The sequence below is a fragment of the Coregonus clupeaformis genome, chromosome 12, assembly GCF_020615455.1.
Source record: "Coregonus clupeaformis isolate EN_2021a chromosome 12, ASM2061545v1, whole genome shotgun sequence".
In the NCBI taxonomy this organism is placed as follows: Eukaryota; Metazoa; Chordata; class Actinopteri; order Salmoniformes; family Salmonidae; genus Coregonus; species Coregonus clupeaformis.
This window is the reverse complement of record NC_059203.1, coordinates 36319878-36337272: the sequence shown is the minus strand read 5'-3', so window position 1 is coordinate 36337272 and position 17395 is coordinate 36319878. Positions and strand designations below refer to the sequence as shown.

Sequence of the window (17395 nt, the reverse complement as noted above, 5' to 3'; positions counted from 1 at the left end):
GCTCGTGTAGCGGAGTATATTAGAATGTCATCAATATACACCACTACACCCTGTCCATGCAAATCCCGGAAAATCTCGTCCACAAATGATTGGAAGACTGAAGGAGCATTCATTAACCCGTATGGCATGACGAGATACTCATAGTGACCCGAGGTGGTACTAAATGCTGTTTTCCATTCATCTCCCTCCCTAATGCGCACCAGGTTGTAAGCGCTCCTGAGATCCAATTTTGTGAAGAATCGCGCCCCGTGTAATGACTCCGTCATACTCGCAATCAGAGGGAGAGGATAACTGTATTTAATGGTAATCTGATTGAGACCACGGTAATCAATACACGGGCGTAAACCCCCATCCTTCTTCTTCATAAAAAAGAAACTAGAGGACGCAGGAGAAGTGGATGGCCGTATGTAACCCTGTCCCAGAGATTCGGTGACGTATGTCTCCATAGCCGCCGTCTCCTCTTGAGACAGAGGATACACATGACTACGCGGAAGTGCAGCGCCTGCCTGGAGGTCTATCGCACAATCCCCCTGTCTATGAGGTGGTAATTGAGTCGCCCTCTTCTTACTGAAGACGAGTGCCAAATCTGTATACTCAGGAGGAATGTGCAGTGCGGGCATTTGGTTCGGACTTTCAACCGTTGTTGCCCCTATGGAAACACCTATACACCGCCCGACACACTGATCAGACCATTCCCTGAGAGCCCTCTGTTGCCATGAAATGTTGGGGTCATGAGATATTAACCAGGGAAGCCCCAACACCACGGGAAACGCAGGAGTCAATCAAATACAACTGTATAATCTCCTCATGACCCCCCTGCGTCTTCATCTTAAGTGGCGCTGTGACCTCCCTAATCAATCCCGACCCCAAAGGGCGGCTGTCTAGGGCATGGATAGGGAAGGGCACATCAACTAGTATGAGGGGAATCCCTAACTTATACGAGAAACTGCGATCAATAAAAATCCCAGCTGCGCCTGAATCGACTAGCGCCTTATGCTGGGAGTGAGAAGAAACCTCGGGAAACACAACTTGGATACACATGTGGACAACAGAGAGCTCTGGGTGAGTTGGGCGCTTACTCACCTGGAATGACTCATCAGTGCGTGGCCTGCTGCCTCGATCCCTAGGAGACCCTCCCCAGCACCGAACCGCAGTGTGTCCTCTGCGGCCACAGTTGGTGCAGGGGACGGCCTCTCTCCTGGTCTCTCTGTTCCTCTCTCTAGCACCAGCACCCTCGAGCTCCATAGGGCTCGGCTCGGAGGTGCTGGGGGATGGAATGGACGGCCCCAGCTCCGGACGTCCGCGGGTAGCCAACAGGGTATCCAGACGAATCGACATGTCCACCAGCTGATCGAAACTTAGGTTGGTGTCCCTGCAGGCCAACTCTCGGCGAACGTCCTCCCGTAGGCTGCACCTATAGTGGTCGATGAGGGCCCTCTCATTCCATCCCGCATTGGCCGCCAGAGTCCGGAAATCCAGTGCGAATTCCTGCACGCTCCTCTTCCCCTGTCTGAGGTGGAACAGACGCTCCCCCGCCGCTTTCCCCTCTGGGGGATGATCGAAAACCGCCCTGAAGCGGCGGGAGAACTCCGCATAACTGACTGTAGCGGCGTCTATTCCCCTCCACTCGGCGTTGGCCCACTCCAGTGCCTTGCCGGACAGACAGGAGATGAGGGTGGAAACGCTCTCGTATCCCGAGGGCGCCGGGTGAATGGTTGCCAGGTAGAGTTCTACTTGGAGCAGGAAACCCTGACACCCGGCCGCGGTGCCATCATAAGCCCTCGGGAGCGAGAGCCGAATCCCACTGGACTCCGGAGATGGAACGATGGGTATGGCTGAGGGTGGTGGTATTGTTGGAGGAGGTGTGGGCAAACCTCCTCTCTCCCATCGGCTCAAGGTGTTCATAACATCTTGCATGGCGGTGCCCAGTTTCTGGTTCATGGCGTCTTGGTTGCTTACGCGCTCCTCCAATGATCCCGTTGGCACCGCTGATCCTGCTGACTCCATGGTGAGGTGTGTTATTCTGTCAGGTGCGACGTGTATGCGGCGAGTGAAGTCAAGCGCAGGACACAGAGATACTAGCAGACTTACTTTACTAATAGTAAAGAACAAAACAAAAACCTCCGAACCAGGAGGGAAAAACACCATACACGTAATATGAATACAGCGATGCCGATGCCGCCTAGACACAAAACAATAACACACAAATACCAAATGTGAGACAAGGGTAATTATAGGATATACAATCAAACATAATAGACAACAGGTGTAACTACTCAAGACAAAACAAGACAAACACCGAAACATCGATCGGCAGTAGCTAGTACTCTGGGGACGACGAACGCCGAAGCCTGCCCGAGCAAGGAGGAGGAGCAGCCTCGGCAGAATCCGTGACACAAGGGCATGTATATTTGCTAGTATAGTATAGTTAATTCATTTGTTTTACCTGCTGGATAAAAGGTCAGAAAAGGCCAATATCAGAGGGCAACGTTTTTTTTTTTTATTTGGACATAAGGGTTCTCAACATCCAAACATTGGCATGGTGTACATTACATCACAAGGGATTTAACCAATCAGCACTCATGAACAGATAGACACGTGTTAAAGAGAGAGAGCGAGAGAGAGAGCGAGAGAGAGCGAGAGAGAGAGCGAGAGAGAGCGAGAGAGAGAGTGAGAGAGAGAGCGAGAGAGAGAGAGAGAGAGAGAGAGAGAGAGAGAGAGAGAGAGAGAGAGAGAGAGACAGAGGGTAACAGTATGACGACAACTCACGCTCACCACCACAGGCACTTAGCCAGTTTGGTCTCTGAATGTCACTTCATAAACATTGTTATCTTAGCCAACATACAACATCCATTACCCAGGTTTAGCATACATTCCAGAAATCAAAACACTTCCTTGAACATCACATACAGCTCAGAGAAGAAGAGAGTTCACCAAGTGCCATATAAACCATGCAAGTAGAGGAGCTAGGATCCATTGACAGGCCCACTGTTGCCTACAACACTGCGATGGTGCATTCACTTCGAAGGATGAGTATATGAGTAGAAGAAGTAAAGGTTCAACCACAGCACAGCCAGTACACAGAGAGAAAACAGAAAGAAAGGATGAAATTATCAATCAGAGATGATTTCACTGAACGATGCCATAAATGAGTAAATGTACAGTAGTCCAAGTCTTCTTTATAAATCTCTTACCCCTCCAGGAATCAACTAGAGCATATTAGACAATCAATCATACAAGTAAATACTCAATTTCAGTCATTCTGGTAGTATGACATCTGAAGGGTTCATAGTAATTCCTCTATAGCAATGTGTACAGTACATATTTACATCATTCTTGTTTTCTTGACATTCCTCAGATGAAATGATATGCGGGAAGGTGTTACACAGGGGAAAAATATGATAAAAGTTTATATCAAACATGACTGACATACTATATTGTTAAAAAGGTAATTATACAAGTTCATTAAAAACTGATGATGTGCACAAAAGGCACTTACTCCTTTTAGACGTACATAAACAAAATACTAATAAAAAACATTTAAATGTGAAAACAGACTAGTTAGATAAAGATATACATTGTACTTCTGCAAATCAACATTTAGTATGTGCTTTACTTTATCTTTGAAAATACAGTTTATGTATGTTTGAGGAAAATTAACTTGAATGGACTCTTCAGAACTGTGGCTAATAAAAAAAAAGAAATGTAATGCTTGTAGTTCAACGGGACAAATAAAAAAATATTTAGTTGTCATCAGTGACAGTTCCTCTTGATGGAGAGCCCCATCTGTTACCCATACCTGACCAGTATCCACAGTACTTCTAGTTAAAGCAATACCATATATGACCAGCAGAGGGTGTAAGTGTATAACTTCTGTTGCTTGACATGTCTCTGCGTGCCTGCCTGTAGGCTAGAATCTACCCTGCAGGGGGCAGTGTAACAGATGGAGGTGGGCAAAACTCACTCCGCAATGTTGGTGGTAAACAAAACACACATGGCAAGCAAAAGACTGGGATGGGATCATGGCAACTTTTCCAGTGAAAGTATGTATCTCATAGGAAACTGTGTATGGAATCAAGATCTGCACACATAACAGTGGCTGAATAATGTAGATATGATTGATATTGGAATCACAGCTTGAGATTCAGGTTGATAAATCTGTCCTTGATTTATTGTTCCACCTTTGCTGCCAATTCACTTCCATTGCCCAAACGTTACTGCTACATGTTAGTGACAACAGGTATTCACATATTCCAAAATGGTGAACTACTAGGGTATAGCCCAACTCTCGAAAGCAAAAGGCCTAAACATTAAGTCACTTGTGCGTCTTACCGAGGAAAGGCACCACAAACAGTCATTGTTGAATTGTCACATTGTTTGAGTCTAATGGTACAGCATAAAACATGCAGGGCAGGGCAGGGCATGCGGTATACAAGGCAGTCCAAACACACAACTATAGGACTGAGCAGAAGCAGGAGGGGGCTTAGGCCAGCTCAGGCTACAATTGAACCTGACAGCTACAGTATAGGCCTACAGTGACATCTTCTTTCAGTATGGACTTACATTTCCTCGCTACAAAGGACTGAAAACAAGAAGTGGGATGAGACACTGGAACATGACAGTGAGGATGTTATAACCAATGGGAGGAGAGGTAAGGAAGGTAAGACCACTGTGCTACTGTTATTATATCACAACATTTACAGCTAACTTCTCAGGCAACACTGGAGTTGTCTACGTAAGGTATCACATTTCAGATCCAAAATAATATTGTAACAGTACTTTGCAGCATATTTTGCGCGTAAAAAGCATTACATAAATCAGACTCGAACAGGCAAGAGGTTGCTTTAAAGATGGCAAACTGTGTATAGTATGAAATCAGGTGCATCTAAGGAACTGTCATGGGCACAATTGTGTGTCTAGTTGTGGACTGACTTCACACAGGTTACTGTGTCAGCAGAAGACAGGCTCTTGTGTTGACCTCTAGAGCTGTTGGAACAGTGAGGGGCTATGGGGTAAAGGGCCATGGTCAACAGTATTCTCACCATATTACAAACTCATAAAAGAGGGCTCAAACCTTACTGTGGCAAACTATGGTATAATACACTAATTTTACTGAATAATATCTTGGAAGTATTTATATGAGGATTGAGACAGCATTTCAACAACAATATAAATGGAATAAAAGCAGACTCAACTCAACTGGAGACTGACTTGGCCTTATTTACAGTGCATGCAGAACCGCTGTGGGCAGGAGAGAGAACATCAGGATCCATTTGAGTGAAGAAGTGCAAATGTAATTTTAACTCATAAATACAATGTGTGGTATGATGACATCCACATGTCCACATTTCTAAACACAACTGTCAGTGCTGTGATGTGTGTGAGATAGGGAAGAAAATAACAAAGGAAGCAGAACCCATTTTATATTTTGTCTTCGTTTGCTGGTTGACTATTTTCATTTTTTTTACAATGCTATTCACATCTCCTTGCCTGTTCCGTCTTGGCCTGTACAAGATAAAAAATACAAAATAAACATACTAATCATAAACTATATACAAATGAAACTACATTATGATCACAGGTTTCTTACAATTAGTTAGTATATTGGTTCAGTTTTCTGCATTTCATATACGTATACAATGTTGACATGTTGTTACTTTGTTGAACATCCCTTAAACTACAGTACAAACAAAAGGCATAACAACTTCAAGTAAGTCTCTATTTACAGCCAAAAGGCCGATGGCCATCTTGGTTACAGTCTCTTAGACTGAGTGTCCAATCCAGTCCAGAGAGAAGAGCGTCTCATACACACCAGTAAGGAGGGATCAGACATAATCTGGACAACCAGTGCAGGATGAAAACCAATGCCAAAATTCCACAAGTACTTCTTCACGTCTTGCAGTCAATGAATTTCTAAGCAGCGGGGCCACAGACTTTTAATTTTGAGGTAAAAACGAAAACGAAAAAAAATATTTTACTTTGAGGTGATTTTATTCATTATTTTCACGTCTGTTTTCACATCAAGCTTCACAGAGTGTTGAGTTAATATGCTATCAAACTCCTACAGCCTCTCCGCCTGCCATCACTATGGCAACTCAGGCTCACTCCAGGAGCTTTCTGATTTCAAGAAATAAAGTAAAACTCAAAACAAGGAGGGAGGGAAAATCCACACCTGATCTCTGAGAACACATTGACAACGCATCATCGCATTTCTATGGTCTTTCCTCTCCCTCAAGCCGTTGCAACATGACAACCCTGAGTCTCCCTCAGAGCTACATGGTGCCTGACTGGTCCCCAGCTGCGTTAGCTGCGGAGCTAGCCACGGCAGTGCTGTTGGGGAAGATCTTCTCGGTGGGGGTGACAGCAGGGCTTCCTACCCCGGAGGAACTGGAGCTGGAGGAGCGGTGCCCGGTGGGGGGCGGGCGGACGGGCCTCATGGGCGGGGGGCGCAGCTGGGCTCCGGCCAGACGGGCCGACAGGGCAGGCTTGAAGGTGGACATCATCTCAGAGGTGGAGCTGCTGCTGCGGCGCATGGCGGCATCCGGGTCGCGGATCATGATGGTGTGGAGGGGGCTGCCGGGCTCCGAGTTCACAGGGTTCTTCATGGTGGTGTCCAGGGTGTCCAGCACCACATCTGGCGCCTGCTTGCCCGTGTTTTGGCGCTCCAGCTCACGCAGCTCATGTAGGGCCGTGGTCATGGTCTTCTCTATGTCCTGACATACACAAAATACACAGAAGATGTGAAAGGAGATAATTAATCTGATATAATTGCTAAGCCAAGCTAGGCTAAGTTTAGTTTAGCAATGGTAGTAGCCTGAGCCAGGGCTGCTTCACCGAGACACATAGACAGACAGTACAGCAGGACATCACATCTGCCTCTGCTCTCCCAGACATCAGCAGCTCTCTATCTAGCCTCTCTCTGCTCCCTCTCCTCACACAGTACAACCCAACACAACGGCACCAAATGAAGAGATTAACATTCCCTTTTAATGGCTGCACACTCATTACCACAGTCACAATCACACACACACACACACACACAATCACACACACATGCACACTCTCTCTCACACACACACACACGTTTTGTTCTTCTATCCTCGTGGGGACCTAAAATGCATTTCCATTCAAAATCCAATTTTCCCTAACCCTTAACCCTAAGCCTAACCCTAACTCTTACCCTAACTTTAACCCTAACCTTAACCCGTAACCCCAACCCTTACCCTAATTCTAACCCTAATTGTAACCCTAACCGTAAACCTAACCCTTAAGCTTAAAATAGCCTTTGTTTTCATGGGGATGTGGGAAATGTCCCCACAAGGGAACATTTTTCTTGTTTTACTATCCTTGTGGGGACCTTTTTGGGATTTTAGGTCCCCACAAGGATAGACGAACCAACCCACACACACACACACACACACACACACACACACACACACACACACACACAGTCATTAGCACAATCACACACACACTCAGGGTCATCAACATGGGCTCAGGCTGAAATAGGGCTCTAATAGGAGACCATTAGCTGCACTGATCATAACTTTTCCATTTCAAAATCTGCCTCTATTCCTTTTCCAGCTAGCCGACGCTGGGCTTGTGCAGCCATTATCAATGATCATTAGTACTCATTTCAGCATCAACATGAAATGCATTCTGCTCCGGTCTCTAGGGAATGAATATTCTCTGAGTGACTCTGCTGTGTTGAAGGTTTAGAAATACTGTCCTATAAATTAGTTTGGAATATAGTACAACATCACTTGTGCACCACTATTCAAAATATTGACAGGTGATTCCATTCCATATTGTGTGAGGTTCTATGACTGATAAGGTTACATGGCATGGGGAAAAGAGGCTATGCAGTTATACATTGGGCAGAGGCAATACTTTAGAACCTGGGGCTGATAGGACAGTGATGGCCATACCTCTGCCAGGGTATCAGCCTCCAGTGATTTGTGGTCCCCGAGACTGCTGTGGCGTGTGGCCCCTGGTACGTGCCTCAGGGGGTGGCCCTCGGGATAGGCCTTCCTGTCGGCATAGTTGATGCTGCCCGCGCTGCCAAATGTGCCCAGGCGCCTCTTCTCCGGGCTCTCCATGTAACTCCTGCTCACCGCCACCTTCTGGGGGCTACTGGGACAGGCTGCGGCCCGCGGGGGTGTGTCTGTACCCCGGGGAGGGCTGTGGGTCTCTCCGCTGCGGTGCCGAGGGATGGCGGCCCCGTCAGAACGTAGCCTCACCCTGAGGAGAGAGACGACATCACAGTCACATAGAGTAGGATTAGGTTGGCCCTGGACACTGATCTAAAAAAGGAATAGGTATTCCTTCCCAGTCGTTACCCACCTCCCCATGACTCCTCCAAAGTTGCAGTCGGGGGAGTGTTCACACGGTGATGGGACGTCATTTTTGGATGAGGCCTTGTCATCCAGCAGTGGTCCGCTGCTCGCCTCGCTGTCCGCCTTCTGACTGAGATTATCTGAGAATGCATCATCCCTGAAAGGAGAGCGAGAGAGCAAGAGAGAAATAGATGAGAGAGAGTATGCACATTATTCATACAGTTGGTAGAGATCTTATTTAGACTGTTGTTTATTCAAACTAATTGGTCCATATTTACAGCGGGCTCTGGTTTTCAATCTGCAGTCAGTTTATCTGTTCCAGACAGATACTGGAGCCACTTCACTGACTCCTTTTGAAAATTGATCATTCCAATGTATTCCTAACACAGAAAGTAGCAATACGATATAATAATCTGGCCTTACTGTTGATTCAACATCCAAATGGATTCATGAAACAGACACCAGCGATGATTAGTCACACTATAATTGGAGACTAAACGGCTCATCTTTCAAATGATTGCGTACATTTATAACAGGAATTCATATCTGAGGGTGTATTCAATGAATTCATTAGAGTTCTAAACTTAAACCATGCTCTGGCCTTCTCTTTAGCATCTTTACTTCTGCCTCTTAGCCTGATTGACTGACATCAAATCCACATTTAACTGTGTTACCACTTAAGGTGCACTTGTCAGTGAGGTGTCTTTGAGCGAACACATCAGGCATGAACACATCAAGCAGTCATCGTCGTCGTCGGGTGAGGTTGTGTCTCTCTCTGGCGGGAGGTAAGCTTGGCTTATATGGCTTATATACATAGTTTGGGCTTTGTCGAGTAAAGCTTAAACTATGTATTTAGATTGTAGTTAGGTATTGTAGGTAGTTATCGTGGGTTGTTGTATGTAATTATTGTAGGTTAGTATTGTATTCGGCTGAGCCCGGTGAAGCACGAAGCTAGCTAACCCACTACCTGGACTAGCTAGCGGGTAGCTACTGGTAACTATTAGCAACTGTGGATAGTTGTTTCACGCCTGAGAGTACCTGTAATTACGCCAGCTAGCTGCCTACAATAATTACATACAATAATGCCTACCATTCAGCTTTCAGTTTTCTAACCTCATAGTCTGAAGCGTTAACGTTAGGTAGTAAGTGGCTACTGTGCTTGAAATCTAGCTAGCTTGTTGCTACCTGGATAGCTACTAAACAATGGCTGGAACGACCTAGCAAACAGATGCGAACTGGCTGAGTCAATTCAGTGGCTAGCTTTGCACTTGGCTAGCTAACAGTAGCTGCTAGGGGTAAGTTATAACCTACATTTGTGTTTTGTTTTTACATACTGGTAGCCAGAGTCGTTCAAGGGAATTCTGGACATGGGTGACTAGTTAACGTTAGCTTGGCTCTCTCTGTGTGTTCGTGCCGTGGGAGGAGGGGTTTCTTCTTTGTCTGAAAGCAATGGCTAGCTAGTATGCTAACTATTATAGCTAACTAACTGGCTGAATAAGTTGACGACGGTCTCGCTCAAGCTGTCGGGACTAACCCACAACGTTAGACACGGACACAAATGATCTGCTTGGCGTGTTGACACACTGGTGGTTTGTTGTGGCCGAGAATTGGTGCTAAACTGTGTTGTTGGTGCCCTGGACGATTTTCACGGAAGAATACTGAACCAAGTTAGCTAGCTGAATAAACTAAGTTAGTCTATTCCTAGAAAACATTGAACCGCTGTTGTTTACAACAATTAGAGTTTCTAAGGTGGAAGTTGGGAGAGTTATATTTGGGTGTTTCAGTGAAACGTAAGTGAGGGAGGCCCCGCTCTCTCCTTTCCCAGATGTTTAGTTCATTTCATTCCGATCTCCTTTGCATTATTGTAGCCATTTTCTGTAGCCTGTCAACTATGCCTCTGTCTATCCCTGTTCTCTCCTCTCCGCACAGGCTATACAAACGCCTCACACCGCGTGGCTGCTGCCTCTCTAACCTGGTGGTCCCTGCACGCACCACCCACGTGGAGTTCCAGGTCTCAGGCAGCCTCCTACTGCTCTCTCCTCGTCTGACCATGTGTTCTCGCATACCCCGAGAGCATCTGGTCAGCGGGGTGGTGGCACAGGAATCCTCATCTCTCCCATGTGGACATTCTCTCTTTTTCCCCTGACCCATCTGTCTATCTTCTCATTTGAATTCCATGCTGTCACAGTCACTAGCCCATTCAAGCTTAACATCCTTGTCATTTATCACCCTCCAGGTTCCCTTGGAGAGTTCATCAATGAGCTTGACGCCTTGATAAGTTCCTTTCCTGAGGATGGCTCACCCCTCACAGTTCTGGGTGACTTCAACCTCCCTACGTCTATCTTTGACTCATTTCTCTCTGCCTCCTTCTTTCCACTCCTCTCCTCTTTTGACCTCACCCTCTCACCGTCCCCCCCTACTCACAAGGCAGGCAATACGCTTGACCTCATCTTTACTAGATGCTGTTCTTCTACTAATCTCACTGCAACTCCCCTCCATGTCTCCGACCACTACTTTGTATCCTTTTCTCTCTCGCTCTCCTCCAACACTACTCACTCTGCCCCTACTCAGATGGTAATGCGCCGTCGCAACCTTCGCTCTCTCTCTCCCGCTACTCTCTCCTCTTCCATCCTATCATCTCTTCCCTCTGCTCAATCCTTCTCCCTCCAATCTCCTGATTCTGCCTCCTCAACCCTCCTCTCCTCCCTTTCTGCATCCTTTGACTCTCTATGTCCCCTATCCTCCCGGCCGGCACGGTCCTCCCCTCCTGCTCCGTGGCTTGATGACTCATTGCGAGCTCACAGAACAGGGCTCCGGGCAGCCGAGCGGAAATGGAGGAAAACTAGACTCCCTGCGGACCTGACATCTTTTCACTCCCTCCTTTCTACATTTTCTTCATCTGTTTCTGCTGCTAAGGCCACTTTCTACCACTATAAATTCCAAGCATCTGCCTCTAACCCTAGGAAGCTCTTTGCCACCTTCTCCTCCCTGCTGAATCCTCCCCCCTCCTCCCTCTCTGTGGATGACTTCGTCAACCATTTTGAAAAGAAGGTTGACGACATCCGATCCTCGTTTGTTAAGTCAAATGACACTGCTGGTCCTGCTCACACTGCCCTACCCTATGCTTTGACTTCTTTCTCCCCTCTCTCTCCAGATAAAATCTTGCGACTTGTGACGGCCGGCCGCCCAACAACCTGCCCACTTGACCCTATCCCCTCCTCTCTTCTCCAGACCATCTCCGGTGACCTTCTCCCTTACCTCACCTCGCTCATCAACTCATCCTTGACCACTGGCTATGTCCCTTCCGTCTTAAGAGAGCGAGAGTTGCACCCCTTCTCAAAAAACCAACACTCGATCCCTCTGATGTCAACAACTACAGACCAGTATCCCTTCTTTCTTTTCTCTCCAAAACTCTTCAGCGTGCCGTCTTTAGCCAACTCTCTTGCTATCTCTCTCAGAATGACCTTCTTGATCCAAACCAGTCAGGTTTCAAGACTGGTCATTCAACTGAGACTGCTCTTCTCTGTGTTATGGAGGCTCTACACACTACTAAAGCTAACTCTCTCTCCTCTGCTTTTGTCCTTCTAGACCTGTCTGCTGCCTTTGATACTGTGAACCATCAGACCCTCCTCTCCACCCTCTCCGAGCTGGGCATCTCTGGCGCGGCTCACTCTTGAATTGCATCCTACCTGACCGGTCGCTCCTACCAAGTGGCGTGGCGAGAATCTGTCTCCGCACCACGTGCTCTCACCACTGGTGTCCCCCAGGGCTCAGTTCTAGCCCCTCTCCTATTCTCGCTATACACCAAGTCACTTGGCTCTGTCATATCCTCACATGGCCTGTCCTATCATTGCTATGCAGACGACACACAACTCATCTTCTCCTTTCCCCCTTCTGATAACCAGGTGGCGAATCACATCTCTGCATGTCTGGCAGACATATCAGTGTGGATGACAGATCACCACCTCAAGCTGAACCTCGGCAAGACGGAGCTGCTCTTCCTCCCGGGGAAGGACTGCCCGTTCCATGATCTCGCCATCACGGTTGTCAACTCCGTTGTGTCCTCCTCCCAGAGTGCGAAGAGCCTTGGCGTGACCCTGGACAACACCCTGTCGTTCTCCGCTAACATCAAGGCGGTGACCCGATCCTGTAGGTTCATGCTCTACAACATTCGGAGAGTATGACCCTGCCTTACACAGGAAGCGGCACAGGTCCTAATCCAGGCACTTGTCATCTCCCGTCTGGATTACTGCAACTCGCTGTTGGCTGGGCTCCCTGCCTGTGCCATTAAACCCCTACAACTCATCCAGAATGCCGCAGCCCGTCTGGTGTTCAACCTTCCCAAGTTCTCTCATGTCACCCCGCTCCTCCGCACACTCCACTCGCTTCCAGTTGAAGCTCGCATCTGCTACAAGACCATGGTGCTTGCCTACGGAGCTGTGAGGGGAACGGCACCTCCGTACCTTCAGGCTCTGATCAGTCCCTACACCCAAACGAGGGCATTGCATTCATCCACCTCTGGCCTACTGGCCCCCCTACCTCTGCGGAAGCACAGTTCCCGCTCAGCCCAGTCAAAACTGTTCGCTGCTCTGGCACCCCAATGGTGGAACAAGCTCCCTCACGACGCCAGGACAGCGGAGTCACTCACCACCTTCCGGAGACACTTGAAACCCCACCTCTTTAAGGAATACCTGGGATAGGATAAAGTAAACCTTCTACCCTCCCTTACCCCACCCCCCAAAAAAATATATTGTACATATTGTAAAGTGGTTATCCCACTGGCTATAAGGTGAATGCACCAATTTGTAAGTCGCTCTGGATAAGAGCGTCTGCTAAATGACGTAAATGTAAATGTAATGATTTGAATGATTTATCTATGCCTTCTCTTTGTGATATTCAGTCAAGGATCTTCCATTAGTGTTACTGATGTGTGTGGCTAATGACATCAAAGCAAAAAGCTTTTGATACACCTGCCATGTCTAATTACTCTCAGGTTTATATCACTTTAGAGAGGGAGAATTGTTGAGGAAAACACTTGATTACTGTAAGACTGACTGTTTCCTGCCTGCCTGCCTGACTGACAGACAGATTTATGTCAGACTGCTCTTCGTCCATCGCTTAAGCTTCATGTTTATGAATGGATATTACTCACAGGTCCTGCACCACGATGTACTGATGTGGGATCAGTCCGTCCACACCGTTGTGCCGCCCCTCCCACCAGTCCTCAGAGGCGCGGTGATACAGCAGCAGTGACGCTCCCTTCTTAAAGGACAGCTCCCGGGGGGTGCGCCCCACATAGTCAAACTTAGCGATGGCCTCAATCTGCTCCAACTCTGTGGACGTGAAGAACAGCAGGAGAGAAACATAGTCACAACCTGGACCAGCTTCATTTGCTGATGTAATGACATAACTCACACCCCATTGAGATGTGTGGACTGAGTAGCCTACTCTACCCTGGCCTGTGTGTGAGGCCCAATCAAGCTTCACTGAGTTCATTAAGATAAATAAGGATCCCCTTGCTCTAATTACTAAGACCTAAACCATGTTGGCAAACAATGAGAGCATGGCTTCATGTTCTCAGACAATGAAATATCTGAGTTGAAGAAAAATAAAATGAGATGCAGCATTACGATAGAAACTCTATTCTCTAACAGGGAGGATGGTTACTGTTTGAGTGATACACTTCGATTCCAAGCATTGTTGTGAGTTGAAGAGCAGCTGTCATTGAGTACCAATCAACACCAGTGCCACCAATGAGCACATACACAACTCTACGCTCTATGCTAACACTGTAGTCTGATCAGGGAACACTACTATCCCAACAGCTAGTAAACAGGTTGACAACACATTCAATCCAATGACTTGGTCCTTTAATTACATTATGGGTCCCAACACACCAAACTACTCACACACCAATAGCCAGAAGAAACAACTTTCATGCTGTAGACAGCCTGTTGAAAGAACAGACACACAAAGGCACAGGCTCTATTTGTCTGTAAGCAAACATCAGTCACCATTCAACCCTGGACCAGAGGACATTAGAAGACCTGTCTCTGCTACAAGCCGCTCTGTTCCACAGCGACGGTGCCAAGGGAGGGGGTATGAGGGGTGAGGGATGTCTGCGCACGCATGCAAACACACACGCACAACACAACACACCCTGGGGCCAGGCTGATATCAATCACACAAAGAGCCTGATGACTTGGGACACACGCAACCTTGGGGACATGTCCCATAGAGGAGAGATTGACTTCATCACTACTTGTATTTGTAAGAAGTGTTGGCAAGCTGAATGAATCGAGCTGTCTGTTTAAACTACTAGCACACAGCTCGGACACCCATGCATACCCCACAAGACATGCCACCAGAGGTCTCTTCACAATCCCAAAGTCCAGAACAGACTATGGGAGGTGCACAGTACTACATAGAGCCATGGCTACATGGAACTCTATTCCACATCAGGTAACTGATGCAAGCAGTAGAATCAGATTAAAAAAACAGATACAAATGCACCTTATGGAACAGCGGGGACTGTGAAGAGACACACACACAGGTACAGACACACGCATATGCACACAAAAGATTGTACTCTACACACACGTACATCATAATATTGTTGCATGGTGGTATTATACAATTTGTATTGTAGATATATAGTAGAGTAACAATGTTATATGATGTACTGTTTTATGTGTGATGTAAGTGCCTTAATGTGTTTGGACCCCAGGAAGAGTAGCTGCTGCCTTGGCAGAAACTAATGGGGAACCATTATAAATACAAATAGAAAAAAGAGATATGCACATGTAGTGTGTGTTCAAAATGAGAAAGGAATCTAAGCTAGTCCCCAGGCTGTCAGATTTCCCATCTAGATTTCCCTGTTGGGGTGGGAGGGTGTGTGTGTATGTGGCAGGACTGGCCTTGACCACTGGTACTACAGCCACAGGAAACAAAAACAGAGACAAGGGGTCAGTCGGGGTTAAACACATGTATAAAATAAATTGTCTCCCAACAGGAGATTTCCAAGTCAACCAGAAAGCCTAATCAGTTCCATTAGGAGCTCCATCCAGGGGTGAACTTACCTACAGTAACATGGAGAGAAAGGGAGGAAGAGGAGGAGGAGAATAGAGGAGGAAGATGAGATGTAGGAGGAGGAGGAGGAGGAGGAGGAGGAGGAGGAGGAGAATAGAGGAGAAAGATGAGATTGAGATTGAGTAGGAGGAGGTAGAGGAGGAGGAGGAGAGAGGAATAGGAAAGAGAGGGGTGGAGAGAGAGAGGAGGGAGAGAGAGACAGAAGGACATGGCAGGGTAACATTGTCTATCTTTGTCCCCCTCGTTAAATAGAGCTCTTTCGCTTCCTCAGAAACACAATAACATGTCTGCCTGTCTGTAGTGACGGTAAGATCCCTGTGATCATGACAATAACTCACATTTTCTCTCCAAACAAGAGCAAATATTCAAAGCAAAAACACTAGCTGATGGCCACAATAGTCAAACTAGGCCCACAACGTGGTTTTATAGTATTTATATAGACCTCAAGTTCTAGATTCAGCTAGAAAATTTTGCTATGTCGGGCTATAGGACCATGTCTCTAGATCCAGTGTGAGGGCCAGGCTGTGTAGGGCGGCATTGCCTCAAGTCTGAGAAGAGCCAAGACAGGACCATGTGACTCTCATTCCCTCCAAGCACACTAATTAAACAGCGGGAGACCACGATCCAGCGCCAAGAGCCATGCCCTGCCTGGCCTGCCTGGCTGTGCCTCTGTACTCTCCTCTCCTCCCAGCTCTCTGCAGGCGGAGCTGTGTGGGGCAGTCAGCCTTTGTCCTGCTGTTTGGTTCAGAGGGCTGGGGAGGGTGTTAGCACTCATTACCGACACACCAATCACTACAGATGGGGCTTCCCGATAGGGTTACCCTAGCCTAGCTTAGCGTAGAGTAGTACACTATGGGCCTGCCCATTGAGAGCTAGCCGATAGCATCTCTGGTGTTGTTACTCATGTTTTGCGTTTAGCCCAATTATTCTGTCAGGGCTCTGAGCAGAAAAAGGAAAATACAAAAGGCACAAAGGAGGAAGTCCCATGGGACCCGTTTACTATCGCTGAACAAAGAGAGAGCAAAGGATGGGAGAGAGAGAGATATATAGAGAGAGAGCTACAATGGGAGAGAGGGGTAGAGGGATGGAGAGAGAGAACGAGAGAGAGAGCAAGAGAGAGAATAAGAGAGAGGTGGGGGTTGCCAACACACAACCTTGTCTCAGGCTTGAAGCATGATGTGTTCCTGTGCAGCCCTAAGCTGTCACAGTCTATCTGAGCTGTGCCTAGGTCTCTCCTTCAGTCTAAAAAACACACAGAATAAGGTCACTCAGCACGCAACTCCATCTACACAGCCTTCTTACACGCCAGATCACATTCATACTGAGCACATCCAACCATAACACGCAATACCTCTCCTGTCCCAATATCAACAGGGTCTATATCTATCACGGGCTTTGAAACAACCACATTCAACCTTAACCCTTTACACTCGTGGAAATTAGCCTACAGTGAGGGAAAAAATTATTTGATCCCCTGCTGATTTTGTACGTTTGCCCACTGACAAAGACATGATCAGTCTATAATTTTAATGGTAGGTTTATTTGAACAGTGAGAGACAGAATAACAACAAAAAAATCCAGAAAAACGCATGTCAAAAGTGTTATAAATTGATTTGCATTTTAATGAGGGAAATAAGTATTTGACCCCTCTGCAAAACATGACTTAGTACTTGGTGGCAAAACCCTTGTTGGCTATCACAGAGGTCAGACATTTCTTGTAGTTGGCCACCAGGTTTGCACACATCTTAGGAGGGATTTTGTTCCACTCCTCTTTGCAGATCTTCTCCAAGTCATTAAGGTTTCGAGGCTGACGTTTGGCAACTCGAACCTTCAGCTCCCTCCACAAATGTTCTATGGGATTAAGGTCTGGAGACTGGCTAGGCCACTCCAGGACCTTAATGTGCTTCTTCTTGAGCCACTCCTTTGTTGCCTTGGCCGTGTGTTTTGGGTCATTGTCATGCTGGAATACC

General features: G+C 47.0%; 1 protein-coding gene across 3 annotated transcripts in view; it reads right to left on the bottom strand.

The window, feature by feature from the left end:
• Window positions 1–2673: 2673 nt before the first annotated feature.
• Window positions 2674–17395, bottom strand: part of LOC121577576 (SLIT-ROBO Rho GTPase-activating protein 3-like) — a 145830-nt gene continuing 131108 nt past the window's right edge. For 2 of the 3 annotated variants that reach the window (XM_041891301.2, XM_041891302.2), the window contains exons 19-22: window positions 13489–13669; window positions 8344–8493; window positions 7929–8241; window positions 2674–6713 (exon numbers count right to left, since the gene is read on the bottom strand). In XM_041891301.2, coding sequence (XP_041747235.1) covers window positions 6273–6713; window positions 7929–8241; window positions 8344–8493; window positions 13489–13669 — 1085 coding nt within the window. In that variant the 3' untranslated portion in view covers window positions 2674–6272. The remainder of the gene's footprint in view (window positions 6714–7928; window positions 8242–8343; window positions 8494–13488; window positions 13670–17395) is intronic. The other variant, XR_006002658.2, reaches the window with a different exon arrangement.